General features: G+C 47.2%; 1 protein-coding gene across 2 annotated transcripts in view; it reads right to left on the minus strand.

The window, feature by feature from the left end:
- Positions 1-7640, minus strand: part of tcea1 (transcription elongation factor A (SII), 1) — a 32306-nt gene extending 24666 nt beyond the window's left edge. Inside the window, exons 1-4 of one of the 2 annotated variants that reach the window (XM_055882466.1) lie at positions 7456-7640; positions 2762-2824; positions 2091-2196; positions 34-142 (exon numbers count right to left, since the gene is read on the minus strand). In XM_055882466.1, coding sequence (XP_055738441.1) covers positions 34-142; positions 2091-2196; positions 2762-2824; positions 7456-7530 — 353 coding nt within the window. In that variant the 5' untranslated portion in view covers positions 7531-7640. Of the gene's footprint in view, positions 1-33; positions 143-2090; positions 2197-2269; positions 2360-2761; positions 2825-7455 lie in introns of those variants that run through there. The other variant, XM_055882467.1, reaches the window with a different exon arrangement.
- Between the last annotated feature and the right edge of the window lie 6985 nt (positions 7641-14625).

The raw sequence follows: 14625 nt of genomic DNA on the forward strand, positions 1-14625 counted from the left end.
AGTAGTAGTATTAGTAGTAGTAGTAGTGTGTACCTCTCCTCCTGCGGTTCAGGACTGCCCTGGGTGGGAGACACCAGACTGGTGGGTGTTGACGGCTCTTTCCTCTTCTCCTCCAACGACTTGTCTCCACCTCCTGGCTCATCTGCCGTCCAATGAAAATACAGGACCTGACATTACACCTGGGGCTTATTCAGAGGAACTTCACAGAGCATTCAGGTAGAGGAGAGGTACTCAGGAAGTGTCCCCACAACAAGTACATCCAGCTGCAATGTGCTACATGGAGATAACATTTAAACTAGTAACTATGAGTTACTAACCGAGGAGTAGAGGAGGAGTAACTACCACCACACTGGGAAATAGGGACTAAATAATAATGACTGACCTGTAGATACAATGTGGTACATGTAGATAACATTTAAACTAGTAACTAGTTACACGTAGAATAGATCTACTAACAGACGGGACCAGGTTACACGTAGAATAGATCTACTAACAGACGGGACCAGGTTACATGTAGAATAGATCTACTAACAGACGGGACCATGTTACACGTAGAATAGATCTACTAACAGATGGGACCAGGTTACACGTAGAATAGATCTACTAACAGACGGGACCAGGTTACATGTAGAATAGATCTACTAACAGACGGGACCAGGTTACATGTAGAATAGATCTACTAACAGACGGGACCAGGTTACATGTAGAATAGATCTACTAACAGACGGGACCAGGTTACACGTAGAATAGATCTACTAACAGACGGGACCAGGTTACATGTAGAATAGATCTACTAACAGACGGGACCAGGTTACATGTAGAATAGATCTACTAACAGACGGGACCAGGTTACATGTAGAATAGATCTACTAACAGACGGGACCAGGTTACACGTAGAATAGATCTACTAACAGACGAGACCAGGTTACATGTAGAATAGATCTACTAACAGACGGGACCAGGTTACACGTAGAATAGATCTACTAACAGACGGGACCAGGTTACACGTAGAATAGATCTACTAACAGACGGGACCAGGTTACATGTAGAATAGATCTACTAACAGACGGGACCAGGTTACACGTAGAATAGATCTACTAACAGACGGGACCAGGTTACATGTAGAATAGATCTACTAACAGACGGGACCAGGTTACATGTAGAATAGATCTACTAACAGACGGGACCAGGTTACATGTAGAATAGATCTACTAACAGACGGGACCAGGTTACATGTAGAATAGATCTACTAACAGATGGGACCAGGTTACATGTAGAATAGATCTACTAACAGACGGGACCAGGTTACACGTAGAATAGATCTACTAACAGATGGGACCAGGTTACATGTAGAATAGATCTACTAACAGACGGGACCAGGTTACATGTAGAATAGATCTACTAACAGACGGGACCAGGTTACATGTAGAATAGATCTACTAACAGATGGGACCAGGTTACATGTAGAATAGATCTACTAACAGACGGGACCAGGTTACATGTAGAATAGATCTACTAACAGACGGAACCAGGTTACATGTAGAATAGATCTACTAACAGATGGGACCAGGTTACATGTAGAATAGATCTACTAACAGACGGGACCAGGTTACATGTAGAATAGATCTACTAACAGATGGGACCATGTTACACGTAGAATAGATCTACTAACAGATGGGACCAGGTTACATGTAGAATTGATCTACTAACAGATGGGACCAGGTTACATGTAGAATTGATCTACTAACAGATGGGACCAGGTTACATGTAGAATAGATCTACTAACAGATGGGACCAGGTTACATGTAGAATTGATCTACTAACAGATGGGACCAGGTTACATGTAGAATAGATCTACTAACAGACGGGACCATGTTACATGTAGAATAGATCTACTAACAGACGGGACCAGGTTACATGTAGAATAGATCTACTAACAGATGGGACCAGGTTACATGTAGAATAGATCTACTAACAGATGGGACCATGTTACATGTAGAATAGATCTACTAACAGATGGGACCAGGTTACATGTAGAATAGATCTACTAACAGATGGGACCAGGTTACATGTAGAATAGATCTACTAACCTAGGAGTTTCTTCCAGGACTTGATGAGGGCCTTGGCCAGAGAGGTGACCTCGTCGTCTGTACTCTGCTTCCTGATGGCGTTCACAGACATCCCAATCCTAGTGGACTGGAGATGAGAGAAGAGACTAACGTTAGGCTGCAGGAGAGACATAGGTACAGCCCTCAGCTCCCTCCAGTACCTGTAGTAATTCTAGAGTCATAGGTACAGCCCTCAGCTCCCTCCAGTACCTGTAGTAATTCTAGAGTCATAGGTACAGCCCTCAGCTCCCTCCAGTACCTGTAGTAATTCTAGAGTCATAGGTACAGCCCTCAGCTCCCTCCAGTACCTGTAGTAATTCTAGAGTCATAGGTATCAGCCCTCAGCTCCCTCCAGTACCTGTAGTAATTCTAGAGTCATAGGTACAGCCCTCAGCTCCCTCCAGTACCTGTAGTAATTCTAGAGTCATAGGTACAGCCCTCAGCTCCCTCCAGTACCTGTAGTAATTCTAGAGTCATAGGTACAGCCCTCAGCTCCCTCCAGTACCTGTAGTAATTCTAGAGTCATAGGTACAGCCCTCAGCTCCCTCCAGTACCTGTAGTAATTCTAGAGTCATAGGTATCAGCCCTCAGCTCCCTCCAGTACCTGTAGTAATTCTAGAGTCATAGGTACAGCCCTCAGCTCCCTCCAGTACCTGTAGTAATTCTAGAGTCATAGGTACAGCCCTCAGCTCCTTCAGAAGGTCCAGTGCCCCTACCTGCAACAGCAACAACAAACTGAGGGTTAGGTTGAGCACAGATATTCTAGTTTAGGTAGGCAGGTTGGTGCTGCAACAACATCATACTGGGGGTGAGGTAGAGGCAGGCAGGTGAGGTAGGCAGGTGAGGTAGAGGTAGGCAGGTGAGGTAGGCAGGTGAGGTAGAGGTAGGCAGGTGAGGTAGAGGTAGGCAGGTGAGGTAGGCAGGTGAGGTAGAGGTAGGCAGGTGAGGTAGAGGTAGGCAGGTGAGGTAGGCAGGTGAGGTAGAGGTAGGCAGGTGAGGTAGGCAGGTGAGGTAGAGGTAGGCAGGTGAGGTAGAGGTAGGCAGGTGAGGTAGGCAGGTGAGGTAGGCAGGTGAGGTAGGCAGGTGAGGTAGGCAGGTGAGGTAGAGGTAGGCAGGTGAGGTAGGCAGGTGAGGTAGAGGTAGGCAGGTGAGGTAGAGGTAGGCAGGTGAGGTAGGCAGGTGAGGTAGAGGTAGGCAGGTGAGGTAGAGGTAGGCAGGTGAGGTAGGCAGGTGAGGTAGAGGTAGGCAGGTGAGGTAGAGGTAGGCAGGTGAGGTAGAGGTAGGCAGGTGAGGTAGGCAGGTGAGGTAGAGGTAGGCAGGTGAGGGAGGCAGGTGAGGTAGAGGCAGGCAGGTGAAGTAGGCAGGTGAGGTAGAGGTAGGCAGGTGAGGTAGGCAGGTGAGGTAGAGGTAGGCAGGTGAGGTAGAGGTAGGCAGGTGAGGTAGGCAGGTGAGGTAGGCAGGTGAGGTAGAGGCAGGCAGGTGAGGTAGAGGCAGGCAGGTGAGGTAGAGGTAGGCAGGTGAGGTAGAGGCAGGCACGTGAGGTAGAGGTAGGCACGTGAGGTAGAGGTAGGCAGGTGAGGTAGAGGCAGGCAGGTGAGGTAGAGGCAGGCAGGTGAGGTAGAGGCAGGCAGGTGAGGTAGAGGCAGGCAGGTGAGGTAGAGGTAGGCAGGTGAGGTAGAGGCAGGCAGGTGAGGTAGAGGCAGGCAGGTGAGGTAGAGGTAGGGAGGTGAGGTAGGCAGGTGAGCTAGAGGTAGGCAGGCGAGGCAGGCAGGTGAGGTAGAGGCAGGCAGGTGAGGTAGAGGTAGGTTTGTTATGTTACAGCCTTATTCTAAAATCGATTACATGAAAAACATTCCTCATCAATCTACACACAATACCCCATAATGACAAAGCAAAAACAGGTTTTAGGAAACACCTGACAGAGCTTGAGAGGATCTTCAGAGTAGAATGGGAGAAACTCCCCACATACAGGTGTGCCAAGCTTGTAGCATTATACCCAAGAAGACTCGTGGCTGTAATTGCTGCCCAAGTTGGTTTAATAATCTATAATAATATAACCTTTATTTAACCAGGTAGGTCAGTTGAGAATAAGTTCTCATTTACAACTGCGACCTGGCCAAGATAAAGCAAAGCAGTGCGACACATACAACAACACAGAGTTACACATGGAATAAACAAACATACAGCCAATAACACAATAGGAAAGTCTATATACAGTGTGTGCAAATGGAGTAAGATTAGGGAGGTAAGGCAATAAATAGGCCGTAGTGGCAAAATAATTACAATTTAGCAATTAAACACTGGAGTGATAGATGAGCAGAAGATGAATGTGCAAGTAGAGATAATGGGGTGCAAAGGAGCAAAATAATATAAACAAAATAAATAACAATATGGGGATGAGGTAGTTGGATGGGCTATGTACAGGTGCAGTGATATGTGAGCTGCTCTGACAGCTGGTGCTTAAAGTTAGTGAGGGAGATATGAGTCTCCAGCCTCAGTGATTTTTGCAGTTCGTTCCAGTCATTGGCAGCAGAGAACTGGAAGGAAAGGCGGCCAAAAGGAGGAATTGGCTTTGGGGTTGACCAGTGAAATATACCTGCTGACGAGTGTGCTGCGGGTGGGTGCTGCTATGGTGACCAGTGAGCTGAGATATTACCTAGCAAGACCTATAGATGACCTGGAGCCAGTGGGTTTGGCGACAAATATGAAGCGAGCGCCAACCAACGAGAGCGTACAGGTACAGGTCAGTGGTGGATAGTATATGGGGCTTTGGTGACGAAATGGATGGCACTGTGATAGCAAATTGTATGCAGTCTGAGTAGAGTGTTGAAGGCTATTTTGTAAATGACATCGCGGTAGGATAGTCAGTTTTACGAGGGTATGTTTGGCAGCATGAGTGAAGGATGCTTTGCTGCGAAATAGGAAGCCGATTCTAGATTTAATTTTGGATTGGAGATGCTTAATGTGAGTCTGGAAGGAGAGTTTACAGTCTAACCAGACACCTAGGTATTTGTAGTTGTCCACATATTCTAAGTCAGAACCGTCCAGAATAGTGATGCTGGACGGGCGTGCAGTGATCGGTTGAAGAGCATACATTTAGTTTTACTTGCATTTAAGAGCAGTTGGAGGCCACGGAAGGAGAGTTATGGCATTGAAGCTCGTCTGGAGGTTAGTTAGCACAGTGTCCAAAGAAGGGCCAGAAGTATACAGAATGGTGTCGTCTGTGTAGAGGTGGATCAGAGAATCACCAGCAGCAAGAGTGACATCATTGATGTATACAGAGAAAAGAGTCGGCCAAGAATTGAACCCTGTGGTACCCCCATAGAGACTGCCAGAGGTCCGGACAACAGGCCCTCCGATTTCACACACTGAATTCTGAGAAGTAGTTGGTGAACCAGGCGAGGCAGTCATTTGAAAAACCAAGGCTGTTGAGTCTGCCAATAAGAATGCAGTGATTGACAGAGTCGAAAGCCTTGGCCAGGTTGATGAATACAGCTGCACAGTATTGTCTTTGTCGATGGTGATTAGGATATCGTTTAGGACCTTGAGCGTGGCTGAGGTGCACCCATGACCACCTCGGAAACCAGATTGCATAGCGGAGAAGGTACGGTGGGATTCGAAATGGTCGATGATCTGTTTGTTAACTTGGCTTTCGAAGACCTTAGAAAGGCAGGGCAGGATGGATATAGGTCTGTAGCAGTTTGGGTCAAGAGTGTCCCCCCCTTTGAGGGGAATGACCGCGGCAGCTTTCCAATCTTTAGGGATCTCAGACGAAAGAGAGGTTGAACAGGCTAGCAATAGGGGTTGCAACAATTGCGGCGGATAATTTTAGAAAGAGAGGGTCCAGATTGTCTAGCCCAGCTGATATGTAGGGGTCCAGATTTTGCAGGATGTATCGGTGGTGACAGTGTTTCCTAGCATCAGTCCAGTGGGCAGCTGGGAGGTGCTCTTATTCTCCATGGACTTTACAGTGTCGCAAAACGGTTTGGAGTTTGTGCTACAGGATGCAAATTTCTGTTTGAAAAAGCTAGCCTTTGCTTTCCTAACTGCCTGTGTATATTGGTTTCTAATTTCCCTAAAAAGTTGCATATCGCGGGGGCTGTTCGATGCTAATGCAGAACGCCACAGGATGTTTTTGTGCTGGTCAAGGGCAGTCAGGTCTGGAGAGAACCAAGGGCTATATCTGTTCCTGGTTCAACATTTTTTGAACGAAGCACGCTTATTTAAGATGGTGAGGAAAGCACTTTTAAATCACGACCAGGCATCTTCTACTGACGGAATGAGGTCAATATCCTTCCAGGATACCCGGGCCAGGTCGATTAGAAAGGCCTGCTCGCTGAAGTGTTTTAGGGAGCGTTTGACTGTGATGAGGGGTGGTCGTTTGACCGCAGACCCAGTACGGACGCAGGCAATGAGGCAGTGATCGCTGAGATCCTGGTTGAAGACAGCAGAGGTTTATTTAGAGGGCAAGTTGGTCAGGATGATATCTATGAGGGTGCCCGAGTTTACAGATTTGTACATGGTAGGTTCCATGAAAATTTGGGTGAGATTGAGGGCATCTAGCTTAGATTGTAGGAAAGTAACATAGGAGAGTAATATTGCCAATTTCACATTCAAGGATGTCAATTTGGTTTATTCCAAGATGATAATGATTTAAATTTCTTGGTCAATCATTTCATTGTATTAGCCAAAAAATGTATACACAAATGTAGATTTTCTTAAGACTTAAAGTCCTTGCTGCCTTTGAATCATACAACCTGACACGTGTATAATTGAATGTATATAAGACCACTGTGACGTTTTAAAGTATTTTATTTGTAGTCTTTTTTCATTACTATTTGTTTATTTTTCTTAAACCTGTGTGCTTAGTTACGTACTTTGCATGTTTTATGTATAATCCAACTGCGGTATATGTTTGTGCAATTTGGAAAGTTTATTTGTTTATGTGTTATTTATTTATTTCTGTTTTTTAGTTCCGACTGGCACTTGAACGCGACATCAATGACCTGCTATCTTAGCAACTACATAACTAGCTAACTGTTGTTAGCTTAGCAAGCTAGTTACTTGCTTAGTTAGCTAGTTTCTTGCTCAGTTAGCTAGCTAGCTAACAGCACAACAACGTTTGACTACCATGCACCACTGAACTAGCTAATGTTAAACGACTACGAAGAGCCAGTAAGACCAATATTTTTCGAAATGTGACATTCTACACCATAGGACGACAACTGCTATCTAGTTAGCTATGTGTGTCTAGGTTTTGAACTCCATTTGCTAGTTAGCGTTAGCATGCTGGGCTATCACCAGCCAAAATAATGGGAGCCAATCCATTCATGTCAGAACACCTCACCCCGCTTTTCTTCTGCGCCATTTTATCCATCTTCTTCGCAATTCTTATGATTTCCTCTTCTTCTTTTTTACCCATTGTGAATAATTTCCTCTAAAACGTTCAAATTGCAAAGAGAGGAAATCGTAGTCGACAAAGGGCACCGGGCGTTTGGCGGGTTGTCACTAGTTACCACAGCTACAAAGTCAGAAGGCCCGCCTACTCGACCAATCACATGAGGGAGTATGATGACGCGTATGCCGACCGACTTGAACGGGTAAAAAAAAAAATTGACGATCAATTATTTGGTTATTTTGTAGATATTGTAAAACAAACCGTTATAAATGCAAAGTGTTAATCGGATGTCTTATTCAAAACTCAACTTGCAAGCTTATCATGATGTTTGCCCTTACTCATAGTTACTCCAATATACGCATTGTTTTTCAAATGGCACATAGACGAACAAATTGACCCATCTTGAGAATATATTTGTATATTAAATGTTTACAATAAAACGTACATAGTTTCACAGAAATGTCTATTTTAGAAATTGGCCCATTTTTTGCTGATTAAAGATGAAAACCTCAACTGTGTTACTTTATCCAGACACCTGTTACTTTATCCAGATGTAACAGGGTTATATTGGTGATTCCCCTTGCCACTTTATTGTTAAGCCAATGGGTTTCTGGTTTTAGTTTTGTCAACATGGCATCTTATTGGCTGGTTTGCTGCTTACGACGGAGGACGTTTCAGTCAGAATCGTCCCAGTGAACAAGCACCAAACCAGCGGGAAGTTGTTGGTTGCAAAGCACTGTACGTCAAAAGTGATTTTTATACTCCCAAGTGATGATTTAAATGTGCAATTTATAGCAATTTGTTTGTAAATGTTATTAGAACACCACACATAAGATGTAGTGTTTTTTGGTGCATAGTTGTGCATTTAGTTGTAGAGAATTCCAGCTAATACTAGCTACCAACTTACTGTGTCTGGTGTTGGGGGGTCGTATATTTTGTACAGTGCGTGAGTGCAGAGTTGGATGGTGAGCCGTGCATTGCATGACGTGTAATTTTGTGCTGTTTCTATCAGAATAAATCTCCACGGCTGGTGCTACAAGTTGGAGTTCGTGTCGATTGATTGTACACAACGCAAGAAGAGTACTGTTATCCAGACACCTGTTACTTTATTCAGACACCTGTTACTATCCAGACACCTGTTACTTTATCCAGACACCTGTTACTTTATCCAGACACCTGTTACTTTATCCAGACACCTGTTACTTTATTCAGACACCTGTTACTTTATCCAGACACCTGTTACTTTATCCAGACACCTGTTACTTTATCCAGACACCTGTTACTTTATCCAGACACCTGTTACTATATCCAGACACCTGTTACTATCCAGACACCTGTTACTTTATTCAGACACCTGTTACTTTATCCAGACACCTGTTACTTTATCCAGACACCTGTTACTTTATTCAGACACCTGTTACTTTATTCAGACACCTGTTACTTTATCCAGACACCTGTTACTTTATTCAGACACCTGTTACTTTATTCAGACACCTGTTACTTTATTCAGACACCTGTTACTTTATCCAGACACCTGTTACTTTATTCAGACACCTGTTACTTTATTCAGACACCTGTTACTTTATCCAGACACCTGTTACTTTATCCAGACACCTGTTACTTTATTCAGACACCTGTTACTTTATCCAGACACCTGTTACTTTATCCAGACACCTGTTACTTTATCCAGACACCTGTTACTTTATCCAGACACCTGTTACTTTATCCAGACACCTGTTACTATATCCAGACACCTGTTACTATATCCAGACACCTGTTACTATTCAGACACCTGTTACTTTATTCAGACACCTGTTACTTTATCCAGACACCTGTTACTATATCCAGACACCTGTTACTATATCCAGACACCTGTTACTATTCATACACCTGTTACTTTATTCAGACACCTGTTACTTTATCCAGACAACTGTTACTTTATCCAGACACCTGTTACTTTATCCAGACACCTGTTACTATATCCAGACACCTGTTACTATCCAGACACCTGTTACTTTATTCAGACACCTGTTACTTTATTCAGACACCTGTTACTTTATCCAGACACCTGTTACTTTATCCAGACACCTGTTACTTTATCCAGACACCTGTTACTTTATCCAGACACCTGTTACTTTATCCAGACACCTGTTACTTTATCCAGACACCTGTTACTATCCAGACACCTGTTACTTTATCCAGACAACTGTTACTTTATCCAGACACCTGTTACTTTATTCAGACACCTGTTACTTTATCCAGACACCTGTTACTTTATTCAGACACCTGTTACTTTATTCAGACACCTGTTACTATATCCAGACACCTGTTACTTTATCCAGACACCTGTTACTATCCAGACACCTGTTACTTTATTCAGACACCTGTTACTTTATTCAGACACCTGTTACTATATCCAGACACCTGTTACTTTATCCAGACACCTGTTACTATCCAGACACCTGTTACTTTATCCAGACACCTGTTACTATCCAGACAACTGTTACTATCCAGACACCTGTTACTTTATCCAGACACCTGTTACTATATCCAGACACCTGTTACTTTATCCAGACACCTGTTACTATCCAGACACCTGTTACTTTATCCAGACACCTGTTACTATCCAGACAACTGTTACTATCCAGACACCTGTTACTATATCCAGACACCTGTTACTTTATCCAGACACCTGTTACTATCCAGACACCTGTTACTATATCCAGACACCTGTTACTATCCAGACAACTTGTATACACGGTATTACATGATAGGAATACAGTTCAGTGTACAGAGGAGTATAGAGTGAAGTGATGTGTTCTATAAGGAGCATTGGTGGCAAATATGGCTGAATGGTAAAGAACATCTAGCCGCTCGAGAGAACCCTTACCTGTCTATCTATAAATTATGTCTCCGTAATCTAGCATGGGTAGGATGGTCATCTGAATCAGGGTTAGTTTGGCATCTGGGGTGAAAGAGGAGCGATTACGATAGAGGAAACCAAGTCTAGATTTAACTTTAGCCTGTAGCTTTGATATGTGCTGAGAGAAGGACAGTGTACCGTCTAGCCATACTCCCAAGTACTTGTATGAGGTGACTACCTCAAGCTCTAAACCCTCAGAGGTAGTAATCACACCTGTGGGGAGAGAGGCATTCTTCTTACCAAACCACATGACCTTTGTTTTGGAGGTGTTCAGAACAAGGTTAAGGGCAGAGAAAGCTTGTTGGACACTAAGAAAGCTTTGTTGTAGAGCGTTTAACACAAACTCAAAAAAAAAGCCTGTCCACCACAAACCAGCCCTAGCCTGTCCACCACAAACCAGCCCTAGCCTGTCCACCACAAACCAGCCCTAGCCTGTCCACCACAAACCAGCCCTAGCCTGTCCACTACAAACCAGCCCTAGCCTGTCCACTTCCTGCCTACTACAAACCAGCCCTAGCCTGTCCACTTCCTGCCTACTACAAACCAGCCCTAGCCTGTCCACCACAAACCAACCCTAGCCTGTCCACCACAAACCAACCTAGCCTGTCCACCACAAACCAGCCCTAGCCTGTCCACCACAAACCAGCACTAGCCTGTCCACTACAAACCAACCCTAGCCTGTCCACCACAAACCAACCTAGCCTGTCCATTACAAACCAGCCCTAGCCTGTCCACCACAAACCAGCCCTAGCCTGTCCACCACAAACCAGCCCTAGCCTGTCCACCACAAACCAGCCCTAGCCTGTTCACTACATACCAACCCTAGCCTGTCCACCACAAACCAGCCCTAGCCTGTCCACTACAAACCAGCCCTAGCCTGTCCACCACAAACCAGCCCTAGCCTGTCCACCACAAACCAACCCTAGCCTGTCCACCACAAACCAACCTAGCCTGTTCACTACAAACCAACCCTAGCCTGTCCACCACAAACCAGCCCTAGCCTGTCCACTACAAACCAGCCCTAGCCTGTCCACTACAAACCAACCCTAGCCTGTCCACCACAAACCAACCTAGCCTGTCCATTACAAACCAGCCCTAGCCTGTCCACCACAAACCAGCCCTAGCCTGTCCACCACAAACCAGCCCTAGCCTGTTCACTACAAACCAACCCTAGCCTGTCCACTACAAACCAGCCCTAGCCTGTCCACTACAAACCAGCCCTAGCCTGTCCACTACAAACCAGCCCTAGCCTGTCCACCACAAACCAACCCTAGCCAGTCCACCACAAACCAACCCTAGCCTGTCCACTACAAACCAGCCCTAGCCTGTCCACTACAAACCAGCCCTAGCCTGTCCACCACAAACCAGCCCTAGCCTGTCCACCACAAACCAGCCCTAGCCTGTCCACCACAAACCAGCCCTAGCCTGTCAACCACAAACCAGCCCTAGCCTGTCCACCACAAACCAGCTCTAGCCAGTCCACTACAAACCAGCCCTAGCCTGTCCACTACAAACCAGCCCTAGCCTGTCCACTACAAACCAGCCCTAGCCTGTCCACCACAAACCAACCCTAGCCAGTCCACCACAAACCAACCCTAGCCTGTCCACTACAAACCAGCCCTAGCCTGTCCACCACAAACCAGCCCTTGCCTGTACACCACAAACCAGCCCTAGCCTGTCCACCACAAACCAGCCCTAGCCTGTCAACCACAAACCAGCCCTAGCCTGTCCACCACAAACCAGCTCTAGCCAGTCCACCACAAACCAACCTAGCCTGTCCACTACAAACCAGCCCTAGCCTGTCCACTACAAACCAGCCCTAGCCTGTCAACCACAAACCAGCTCTAGCCTGTCAACCACAAACCAGCTCTAGCCTGTCCACTACAAATCAGCACTAGCTTGTCCACTTCCTGCCTACTACAAACCAGCCCTAGCCTGTCCACCACAAACCAGCCCTAGCCTGTCCACTACAAACCAGCCCTAGCCTGTCCACCACAAACCAGCCCTAGCCTGTCCTCCACAAACCAACCCTAGCCTGTCCACTACAAACCAGCCCTAGCCTGTCCACTACAAACCAGCCCTAGCCTGTCCACCACAAACCAGCCCTAGCCTGTCCACCACAAACCAGCCCTAGCCTGTCCACCACAAACCAGCCCTAGCCTGTCCACTACAAACCAACCCTAGCCTGTCCACTACAAATCAACCCTAACCTGTCCACTACAAACCAACCCTAGCCTGTTCACTACAAACCAGCCCTAGCCTGTCCACTACAAACCAGCCCTAGCCTGACCACTACAAATCAGCTCTAGCCTGTCCACTTCCTGCCTACTACAAACCAGCCCTAACCTGTTCACTACAAACCAGCCCTAGCCTGTCCACCACAAACCAGCCCTAGCCTGTCCACTACAAACCAGCCCTAGCCTGTCCACTACAAACCAGCTCTAGCCTGTCCACCACAACCCAGCCCTAGCCTGACCACTACAAACCAGCTCTAGCCTGTCCACTTCCTGCGTACTACAAACCAGCCCTAACCTGTTCACTACAAACCAGCCCTAGCCTGTCCACCACAAACCAGCTCTAGCCTGTCCACTTCGTGCCTACTACAAACCAACCCTAGCCTGTCCACCACAAACCAGCCCTAGCCTGTCCACTACAAACCAGCCCTAACCTGTTCACTACAAACCAGCCCTAGCCTGTCCACTACAAACCAGCTCTAGCCTGTCCACTTCCTGCCTACTACAAACCAGCCCTAACCTGTTCACTTCCTGCCTACTACAAACCAGCCCTAACCTGTTCACTTCCTGCCTACTACAAACCAGCCCTAACCTGTTCACTCCCTGCAGGTGATCTTTGCATATAAGACTATGGGTGTGTTCGTAAATGCACTCTGGACTTTTGTAAATTCCCGAGCGTTGTCAGATTGTACGTTCCTAAATTCCGAGCGTTGTCAGATTGTACGTTCGTAAATTCCGAGCGTTGTCAGATTGTACGTTCGTAAATTCCGAGCGTTGTCAGAGTGTACGTTCGTAAATTCCGAGCGTTTCTGTCCTCACAACGGCAGTCAAGCACCCATGCTAACTGGCTAATCTTGGCTAGCTTGCTAGCTACTTCCAGACACAAATGAGAGAACACCTCACCATTTTATTCGCCCTAGCAGAGCTGGTTAGGCTGTTCTTATGTTATCCAGAGTGTTGACTGTAACTGTGCTGCTGGCAACAATTTTGAACGGGTGTTGTGTGTTTGTAAAGTCCTCAGTTATTCTGTGCTCTGAAATCAGAGTAGATAGCCAGAGAGAATTTAGAACACATGCTATGATTGACCTGCCAGTGAACTCTGTGCAGACCTACACACTAACCCTCCACCATCTCCATCCCTTCTAGGGACTACCCCCCCCCCCCCCCCCACCACCACTTCCTCCCCCTCCACTCCTTCCCTCCTCCGCTCCCTCCCTCCTCCTCCCCCTCCAAGCCCTCCCTCTCCACTCCCTCCCTCCTCCTCTCCCTCCCTCCTCCTCCCCCTCCTTCCTCCTAGCCCTCCCCCTCCACTCCCTCCCTCCTCCTCTCCCTCCCTCCTCCTCTCCCCCCCACCTCCTCCCCCTCCACTCCCTCCCAACCCTCCCTCCCACCTCCTCCCCCTCCTCCTCCTCCTCCTCCTCCACTCATTCCCTCCCTCCTCCTCCCCCTCCACTCCCTCCCTCCTCCTCTCCCTCCCTCCCTCCCTCCTCCTCCCCCTCCACTCCCTCCCTCCTCCTCTCCCTCCCTCCCTCCTCCTCCCCCTCCACTCCCTCCCTCCTCCTAACCCTCCCTCCTCCTCCCCCTCCACTCCCTCCCTCCTCCTCCTCCTCCTCCTCCTCCTCCTCCTCCTCCTACTCCACTCCCCCCTCCTCCTAACCCTAACCCTAACCCTAACCCACTCCCCCCACCTCCTCCCCCTCCACTCCCTCCCTCTCCCTCCCTCCCTCCTCCTCCTCCTCCTCCCCCTCCACTCCCTCCCTCTCCCTCCCTCCCTCCTCCTCCTCCTCCTCCTCCTAACCCTAACCCCTAACACAGCATCAGAGTCCCTGCTGACATCCTTCAGCTACCTGCTGTGAGGCAAAGCTTCCTCTCCTAACCCTCCTTCCTCCTCCTCCCCCTCCACTCCCTCCCTCCTCTTCCTCCTCCTCCTCCTCCTCCTCCTCCTCCTCCTAACCCTAACCC

This window comes from Salvelinus fontinalis, chromosome 26 (genome assembly GCF_029448725.1).
Source record: "Salvelinus fontinalis isolate EN_2023a chromosome 26, ASM2944872v1, whole genome shotgun sequence".
Lineage (NCBI taxonomy): Eukaryota > Metazoa > Chordata > Actinopteri > Salmoniformes > Salmonidae > Salvelinus > Salvelinus fontinalis.